We start from the raw sequence: 10,035 nt of genomic DNA, 5'->3' as shown, positions 1-10,035 counted from the left end.
TGGGGATTCATATTGAGTCGTCAGCCATTGTCTGTTTGTAGAGGGCGCTGCGATGGATGGTTCCGCGCAGGATCAGCAGCACCATCACGACTGGCAGACGATGCAGTGAATAGTTACTTGAAGTGCACGCTTGATTTTATGCAACGTTTGAAGTTGTTTTTGGCATGGACGTTTATTTCACGTGTTCGGATTCTTAGGTGAAATTTAATGAACATCGACTTATTAATTAAACCAAATATCAGGTTAGTTTCCATTGTGAAGGATTCTTTGTTAGTATGTTAAATAGAATCTACTTGGCTGTAGAGATACAGCCGTTCTTATTTGTTTTTCTACTCTGATGGTAAAATCCCTACTCTACAATTGATAATTAATTGATTTAATAACTGTAGCCCTAACACCGATAGACTTCGAGTCCTCATGATTTCTTCATGAGGTCTAAATGCCAGGGAACCGATAGCTTACGTATATAAACATGGGCTACGGTATCGTAAACGTTTTATTCCTATTTATATCCTGCGCCGTGCGGAGCCAGTGTGTGGACGAAAACGTGAAAATTAACTGAAAGTAACATACAAATAAGGAGCAAATACATAATAAAAGGCCATATGATAGTATATCAGCATGGCTAATATCGAGTAACTGATTATAGACTGATGGTAAATAGAATCCTTCATATATTGTCCGTTCATAAATACCTAGAATGGCTCTTAGCCTTATGGGTTAAATTGTTAATCTTATTTCATCCTAGTTATATATATATATATTTATACAGATTTAGTTAAGGCTTCGGATTTTTCTTTAGCTATTTCCATAGTAATTCTTCAATTTATTCTCTTTCTATTAAAGAAGCATATGTTTTTTCAATACAGGAACATTTCTTGCCGTTTATTATTATTATCTATCTGCACATTATTCGGGCGCTGTGACTTTCGAAAAATGATAACTAAGAATTCAAGCGGAAGAGTCATTTTTCTCATTTTCTTTGCTCAAGACACGTAAAAAAATTTAAATCGGATAGAGTAGAATAATTTAGTGCTTAAGTCTGGCACAAAGATTATATGGCTCTTATATGCTTCGTCCAAAATCGTCGTAAGTCTTTTGGTGTAAAATTGCACATATCAGAATTGTTCGTTTCTCGCCCTTTCTCAATAGTGAAATGGGTTAAACGGAAATAGCAACTCTTTCTCCACTAATGTATTCTATATGTGGAAAAGATATCGACCCCTATTATGCGTTATTAATTTCCAAAAATCGTAGTCATTTACAAATCTACCGGCATACAAAAAGGCAGTTCGAAACTCATTTGAAACGCCAATAAAAGAGAACCGGATAGATAGCGACTTTCATTATATATAGAAAATGTATAATGGATTAAAAAGGTAGGTGTACAATACCACATATAGTATATATAATATTATTTTATAACATAATCCTTTGTTGTTGAATGTCAGATATTATAATGGCAGAACGTAAGGGAACTTCCAAAGTTCGAATGCTTCAAGATATTGAGGAAGATGTTCAGAAATTTTGGGAAGATCAAAAAATATTCGAGCAAGATGCCCCGATAGACTTTAATTTAGATGAGAAAAATGAGCAGAAATTCTTCACGACCTTTCCGTATCCATATGCAAATGGTCGTCTTCATCTGGGACATACATTCTCCCTCAGCAAGTGCGAGTTCGCAGCGGGTTATCAGCGTATGCAGGTACGTTTTGGTCAAATAACTAAGTATATAAAAATAGTCTATAGAGAACTTGCTAATTAAGTGATATTTCTTGAAGGTCATGATCTGTCATACGTTTATCATATTTTTTCAATTTATATTACATTAAATAAAAGAAGTACATCTTGGGATGAATAGTTAATTTTTTGTAATTTAATTACTTAGCTATTTTTTGAGGTATTAGCAATATTCTATAACCAAACTGCCTTTAAATACACAAATAATTAGCATTTAAATCTATAACTATGTATAATATATTGTGTTGAATGTAATATGAATCATAAAAGACAATACAATTCAAACTTTTTCTTTAATAACAAAGGTACAATTTAATGCGGTTTAGGCAACCATTGTGGCGTGCATAATGTAAACTTATTATTTTGTGTATTATTAAGTTCATTAGAAACATGAAACTGAATAGTATCATTAATATATATATGCAGTACTGAAATAACTTGAATTGGGTATTTCAGGGGAAAAAATGCCTCTTTCCGTTTGGTTTTCACTGCACCGGCATGCCGATAAAAGCTTGCGCTGACAAGCTGGTCCGTGAAATGGAGCAGTTTGGTTATCCACCGCAGTTCGCTTCCGAAGATGACTCGCCCATTGATGAAAAGCAGAAGGTACGAGAGAGTAATGAAAAAAATAAGAACGAGTTGGCGCAGGTGCGTCGAAACTTGGCTCTTAACCGCATGAAAATTCAGAGCGACTCCAGTGTTATGCATTAAGGATGAAACTGGAAAAATTCTAAACGCGGAGAAAACGATAGCTTTTAGCTGTTTTGATCACTTAACTGCACGTGTTATTTCCCCGTTCCTGTGAGCCTATAAGTACTTACTGAGGTTCACTAAATCGCTAATGATAGTGTTTCTAAGTAAATTCAACTACCTGTTTTGTACATTAAAATATCTGAAGTTTTCATAATTATTCCTCTATTATATAGGTAGGATCCGTGACTGGTGCGACTAACATAATTGTTCCTATGGTGCCGAGAACTGTGAACAATTATCATTTTTTTGCAATCTATTTTTGAATATTGTCTGAAACAAATAGAAATTTATCCCTCGTAAAATGTGGCATATTGATTACATATTATCTTTGCTGTTAGAAATATGTATTTGTACCTCATTTTCTAGTAACTATTCGCGACTACTAGAATAATCTGAAAAGCGAAACAAAAAAACCTTTGCAGGAGAAGACTAGCATTGAGGACCAAATCAAGTCGAAATCTAAAGGGAAGAAAAGCAAAGTGTTAGCAAAGACAGGCTCCGCAAAATACCAATGGGAAATCATGCGAAGCCTTGGACTTCCTGACGACGAAATTAAGAAATTCGCTAACGCAGATTACTGGCAAGTATGCGGGTTAAAACTAGTATTCTTCATATATGCAGTTGAATGTAAAAAAAATTACGCGTGCTAATTGGCAAATTACCACCGATGAGACAAAAAAAGCGACGCATTTGCTGTAAGTTTTAGGAATAAAGGATTGCGCATATCCAGGGAAGTGAAACACAGATAAACAACCTTTTCCTAATGTTGATGCTTAGAATGTTGGATAGCTGGTTGTCTTCATACAACCAGCTCATGAATAAACCTAACCCCTGTCCCCATCATTTTTTCGTCGTAAAGAGCTAAGCACCTTTTAAAGGAAAAACACTTGGAACGTTAAATGAGTAGCTTCTAGTATTTTCTTTAGAAAATGAGATCTTGCAGTATAGACATCGTACATATTGTAGTTAGGTGCTCTTCAGAGTAACGTTTAGGTCCTATCTCAGGTATGCCATTAATACTAGATATTAAAGAAACAATTAGTGAAAATATAAAACATTTTGGAAATAGAATTAAAAAGAGTTGCGATAATACAAAAACAAGATGGTATAATCGGGAAAAAGTGCCTTTACAAGGAGAGCCCCTGCAAACTATTAGTATGCCTCCATTACATTCAAGTGACACAAATGGGCAAATTTTCTATAAAGTTTAAAGTAAAACAGTATCCATCGTTTCTGTTAACGACGTTTAATGCTTAGGTTGGACTATTTTCCTCCAGCCATGATGGCAGATCTCAAACGGATGGGAATCCGAGTCGATTGGCGTCGCTCAATGATCACAACAGACGCAAATCCATTCTATGATTCCTTCGTTCGGTGGCAATTCATACGATTAAAGGAAAAAAACCGTATTAAGTACGGAAAAAGGTTAGTTTGATTAAAAAAAAAGAACAGATTACCATTTAACTAAAAGCCGTTCACTACAAATTAAAAAGAGTTTCCTCATTCATTGCGAACTTGATTAGCGTACAATTGTCGATGAAACACCTTATTGCATAGCCGTTTTTTCTCGAATATAAAATAAACACTTGGCCTATGTTATCTTACTTATAGTTATCCTTAAATGCGTTTCATAGGTAACAAGATATCTGTATGCATGTATCATATATGCAGGATAATACATACAATCGTGTTTATGCCGAGTTTCGAATCGAGTCTAAATTGTCTAAAAACCACAAAGCCATGGAGAATCCTACAACCGTACGTTAAAGGAAGTGAAGTAACAGGAACACTATCCTAAGAAAATGTTTACAAAATGCTCAATCAGCAAAAAACTTCATCAATAACCGCGAAAGATTCGAAGTAAATATCGGGATTAAGCTGCAAAAATACAATTCGGTGAAAACAAATTGTTTTAATCTGAATGATAACTACAGTACCGAGAAGTTCTCATACCTAAGGTGTGTGCCAGATATATTAATTCCGGGTAGACCGTGTTTATTACCGTAGTGACACTTGTAAGTCTATAACCACTGAGTGCCGACAAAAACCAAAGAACTTAATAATATGTGAAGGAGACTTGCTGTTAACAATAATTTTCTTTACATACAGATACAGCATATTTTCACCGAAGACAAATCAACCTTGTGTAGATCACGACCGTCAAACCGGGGAAGGGGTGGAACCGCAGGAGTACACCATCGTCAAGCTGAAGATTCAAGAACCCTTACCTGAGGTGTTGATGCAGCTAAAAGGTAAGTGGCTGGAGATTGTTTTTAAATCTTTTTTTACCAGCACTAATAATTTCAATACTTTTATACAACCAATTAGGAGTGGAGAAATCAGTATTTACGAATATATGAAAAAGGGGAAGGTAATTAGCTGTAATTAGTTAGTCATACGAATATACAACATTTATACCATATTTTCAAGTTCTATTACAAGTGAACTTTCATAATGCTAGATAAGGCAAAAGTATTTAGTTACGGTCGCAATTTTTGGCAGAATTAGTAGCTACAGGACTAAGGCCCATTGGGATTCTGACCTAAGCTAAATCTAGACTGCGTGTCATGTAATTCTGTCCTTAGTAAAAAAAAAAAAAAAAAATAGTAAATTGCTACTAATAGTGGACGCCGGTCAATTGAAAACTGAGAAACAGTGCCGTGTACCCACTAAAAAAAGAACAGTTCGTCTGTGGTCTGGTAGAAATGGCGTCTTCACGTAATGATTACGGCTTTGGTCGTCACACGATTCTTGCTTCTGCCTGAGTATAACAAATGAATGAATTTGTATTATCTAGTCCTGTATTTACTCCGTAAATGTCTCATAGTACAATAACTAAAGCATCATGTAAGAAAAGAGATCTATTCATGGAATGTGCGTTCGTAAGTGAAAACAAACAGTTTATCGGTGCGGTGTTTTGGGTGATTAACCCTAGGTGCTCTAGGGAAGCTGAAAATCGCTGGTTCAATCTCATCGACATTATATATATATGTACGGTACCTGTCACGAAATAATCCATTTCAAGACTCGTATAGATATTAAATAATTTAAGCATAATTATTATGTCTTGAAGCAGGATATTTGACAGATCACATGTTATATTGTTTCATACGGTTCGGGCAGGGTACAACGTCTTTCTCGTGGCTGCAACACTTCGGCCTGAAACGATGTACGGTCAAACAAACTGTTGGATATCACCAGATATAGAGTATGTAGCCCACAAAATGAAGGGAGGAGAAATTTTTATATGCACATTCCGGTCGGCTTATAACATGTGCTATCAGGATCTATGCACGACACATGGACAGGTTGACGTACTCGCCAAGTTTAACGGAGCAGCTTTAATGGGTATCGCTCTTCATGCCCCCCTTACGAGTTATAAGACCATTTACACTCTACCTATGTTAACAATAAAGGACGATAAGGGCACGGGCATCGTAACAAGTGTCCCAAGTGATTCACCTGACGATTTCGCTGCGTTGCGTGATCTCAAACAAAAGGAGTCGCTGCGCAAAAAGTATGGGATTAAAGATGAAATGGTGATTCCGTTTGAACCCATACCAATTCTTGAGATTCCCGGTCTTGGCAAGCTTGCAGCTCTGAGAGTTTGTGACGACTTAAAGATCCGAAGTCAGAACGATCGAGATAAACTTTCGGAGGCCAAACAAATGGTATGTGAGGGTAGACCAGGCTATTTCTCGATTAATTTCTATTAAAGGCAATATTAGCATGTAAAATGACTAAGGGAGAGAGTTGTACATTAGTATGCCGTCTAAATTCTTCGCAAGTGATCACTAAAATAAGTTTAAATTTTGTGCTATCTTTATCGATTTAGTTATAAGAAAGTAGACTTTCAAACTATAAAAATGCACCTAATTGTTGTGCTCGACAGGTGCTTATCAACGCATTTACTGGGCGCATTTAATGTACACAGTATTGTACCGCAGTAGAGCAGCCAAGTTGTATATCGACTTGTTTTCCGTGAAGTGTTTAGCTTGTGTGTGTTTCATTGTTTGTTTGCAGGTGTATTTGAAGGGATTTTATGATGGTATACTTTTGGTTGGTCCTTATGCCGGGAAAAGAATCCAGGACGTAAAGAAGCTCATTCAAAATGAGCTGTTGGAACGCAAAGAGGCAGTTTTTTACATGGAACCAGAAAAGAAAATCATTGCACGTTCTGGAGAAGAATGTGTCGTTGCTCTTTGCGACCAATGGTACCTTGATTACGGTATGAGTCACACTATAACATCTAATTACGATGGGTAACTGTAACAGCTAAGATAGGGCTTGACTAACAGCAAGCAGAATTGTAGTACTGCAAAACGATCTTAGCTATGCAATATACACTTTAAATCATCATCAAACTATCTATATTGCCAGTATTATATTTTTTTTACCTAAGTAATTCGCAACAAAATTCGTTTAGAGTCTGCTAACTATCCAACTACAAACACTGTAGAAAATAATCGCAATAAAAACATTGCCACGTATAACCTGGAGAAGAATCTATATTTTGCTATCTAAGTTTTTTAAATGGCTTTCGCACATGTATTTTTTTCTGTTTTAGAGTAGAAAATTGTTTTTTTTAGAACTTTTGGATACATAGGAAACCTTATAGAAAAGCTCATTTATATGATTCAGGTATATAGCAAAAAAAGTACACCGGCATATTCGTTCTGATATCTACTATGCCTTGGCAATGCTACACAGAATTTTAGCCACTACAGCTAAGAGTTTTTTTATTGAAACATTGACCAACTGGTCTTACAAACGTAGCAATCCATAGGACGAAAGTACTAGATGCATTCTCAGTTAGGCAGTGGTACAGATCAAGAAAAAGTTGTTCATAATTTTGTTCGAGTGGAGGGATGGTTGACAGTACTAACGTGAATGCACTTATTTATTACAACATGGAGAACTTCAGTAAAGTCGATGGATTTATATATATATATTATATATATATATTTGGTTTCTCTGAAAAGCTCTGTTCTTTTGTGACTTGAATTGGGCCAGGTCGTTATTGTTGGCTTACCGGTAAATTTTGCGTGGTTATTTCAGGAAAAAATAAAAATCGAAATTTAGGAGATCTACAAATATGATGAGCTGTGGCGTGGAACAGCAGACATAATTAATTGTGCCTGTCAAATTCTAGTAAATAATAACCCCCTAGAAAAAAAAAAACAGGTTGATCTCAAAGTGTACTTGAAATAGCTCTGATTTTTTGCATATCTAGCCAAGAAATTGTAGAGTATTCAATTACTCAGAAATTGGAGAAATCTGAGATACTAAAAAATTGAAAGTTCATTTTACTTCACATACTTAGGAGATGCATACTTAGCAGATGCAGTTAACAATCATTCAGTTTTTATTTACCACAAAAATGTTGCAAGATTGTGTGATCTATAATATGATACACTGCATGTACTAATGAATAACTTGTTTGAGCTAAACACGAAAGACGTGGCACGTGCAAAAACTATTACCTGATGCATGATTATTAATATTAGGTCGGAAGGTAATTCCAGCTTGCTTTAGATACTTCCAACCTTTAGAAGATAATTAATCTCAGAGATTAAATTTGTTTCTTTCACTTCTCATGGGTTTTGTTGGTATAAGAAACAGATTCTTCCGCTAACCAAGGAGGTATCAGTGGAAGGCCCGCATTCATTGATTTATCCTTGGTCTATTCGAATTTTCGAGCTTTTACTGAAAAGATGATATTCCATCAAGTCTATTTGTTGACTTGCTTTAACGACTTGAGTAGAGTCGCGGTCTGCATTCATCGTATCGCTGTTTATAATAAGTGGACAGTTGCTTTGACCACCCCTGTCTGAGGTCTGCTGTCCGGTTCATATACTGAACACATGATGAGATAACTTTTCTCCACCGTACGAGCAACAGTATGCATATGTTCAAACGGTCTGCAATGGCACTTTCACTTAGTTCATGAAGATTTCTATCCTTTATACTTTATTTAGTATAAATAGGCAATTTTAAACAACGTGGCGACTAACGCTTGGCTGCACTCAAAGTTTTCGAGCTTACCGGAGACGAATTTTCATGCAATAAAACCTGTACTGCATCGTTGTTTATACCCCCATGGTGGCCCCCGAAACTAACTTTGTATTTAAAGTAGAGACCAGTCTAGTTTTCGAACCCTAAAGCCAGAGTCGACAAGCACTGTCATAAACTGCTCACTCTGTGCATAATGATCGTCTTCTAAACCACGTTGCTTATGGGGATAGTGATCTAGAAACTGTGTGTCGAACACATACTTTTCAGGAATTTACGTTTTAGTGGAAGACAAAACTGCTACAAATAACCCACGTTTTTTTTTTAAATGCTAAAAAGACATCTATCAATGTGAATATAAAATAAATTTAATGAATAATTGAGTTTCGCCGCACATTAGTACAATATTACGGTAGTACGAAATTTGGTTCTTTACTAACAGTAAGTGCTGACGGTATATCTTATATTTCGACTCTAGTCTGCTCAATGTGATCTACAAAATAAGCGGAATCAGCAAGAAAATTTGTATGGTCTTTTTTGTCTTCACAGGTGACAAATCATGGAAAAATATGGCTCACATCAACCTAAGCAGTATAGAATGCTATTCAGACGAAGTGAGAAATAATTTAAAAAAATCCATCGATTGGCTTCAGGAACACGCGTGTTCACGGACTTATGGTTTGGGAACAAAACTGCCTTGGGATGAAAAGTGGCTTATTGAATCTTTGTCCGATTCGAGCATCTACATGGCTTACTATACAGTGTCACACCTTTTGCAGGGCAACGATATCACTGGACGTCACGGAAAAAGCCCTCTTGGTAAGCATTTTGCAAACATTGTGTTTAACGTTGTGAGGAGAATGAATGAGCATTAAAAGCATCTAAATCGTTATTAGTTTACTCTAAGGTTGTCTGAGTCTTCGTCACATGTTCACTGATGTTGAATGATAATAATATACTAATAATTCTTGGAACTTTCTTGTATTAGTGGTCTTGGTAACATCAACTTTCTAAGGTTCATCCATATATATATGAGAAATCTGCATAAAATTATTACCAACAAGCTTAAAAATTGACGGATGTTCTGAGCGAAAGCATACATGAGGCAAATTTGTCGACCTTGAGCCTTAAGTATATTCGTTTTTCCGTCGACATATTGCGGATATCCAACAGTAATTCAACCTGGAAGAAACAAGGTCCTATCAAATGAGAAGTAAAGAATTAGAAAGTACTATCCTAACCTGGAAACCCAACAAATGGAAACCACTGCAAGTTGGAAGTTGGCACATCAGCCCGTTTGGACCTTTTTTGCTGCACGCAATGCATGGTATAAGTATGTTTTTTGCGAGGAAGCCGAAACCTTTTATAACGAGTATATGGGAGAGAATATTCCACCCAGCAACTTTGATACAAATTCTGCCCATTTAACTCGCTACTCCATAGAAACTCGGAAAATAATAATAATAAAAGACTAATGCTGAAACCGTTGCTTTTTTTCGAATCACTTACAAAAATACCTAGAGCATATAG

At 36.0% G+C, this 10,035-nt stretch overlaps 1 protein-coding gene across 1 annotated transcript in view; it reads left to right on the top strand.

The window, feature by feature from the left end:
- Positions 1 to 102: 102 nt before the first annotated feature.
- LeuRS (Leucyl-tRNA synthetase) overlaps positions 103 to 10,035 on the top strand; it is a 12,796-nt gene continuing 2,863 nt past the window's right edge. The window contains exons 1-9 of the mRNA XM_022850140.2: positions 103 to 242; positions 1,452 to 1,705; positions 2,197 to 2,346; positions 2,916 to 3,073; positions 3,751 to 3,918; positions 4,603 to 4,745; positions 5,617 to 6,164; positions 6,517 to 6,721; positions 9,055 to 9,324. Of these exons, the coding sequence (XP_022705875.1) occupies positions 1,460 to 1,705; positions 2,197 to 2,346; positions 2,916 to 3,073; positions 3,751 to 3,918; positions 4,603 to 4,745; positions 5,617 to 6,164; positions 6,517 to 6,721; positions 9,055 to 9,324 (1,888 nt within the window). The 5' untranslated portion in view covers positions 103 to 242; positions 1,452 to 1,459. The remainder of the gene's footprint in view (positions 243 to 1,451; positions 1,706 to 2,196; positions 2,347 to 2,915; positions 3,074 to 3,750; positions 3,919 to 4,602; positions 4,746 to 5,616; positions 6,165 to 6,516; positions 6,722 to 9,054; positions 9,325 to 10,035) is intronic.

This window comes from Varroa jacobsoni, unplaced genomic scaffold (genome assembly GCF_002532875.2).
Source record: "Varroa jacobsoni isolate VJ856 unplaced genomic scaffold, vjacob_1.0 scaffold_155, whole genome shotgun sequence".
NCBI lineage: Eukaryota > Metazoa > Arthropoda > Arachnida > Mesostigmata > Varroidae > Varroa > Varroa jacobsoni.
Note: the sequence above shows the minus strand (reverse complement) of the source record. Positions and strands in the feature narration are given on the sequence as shown.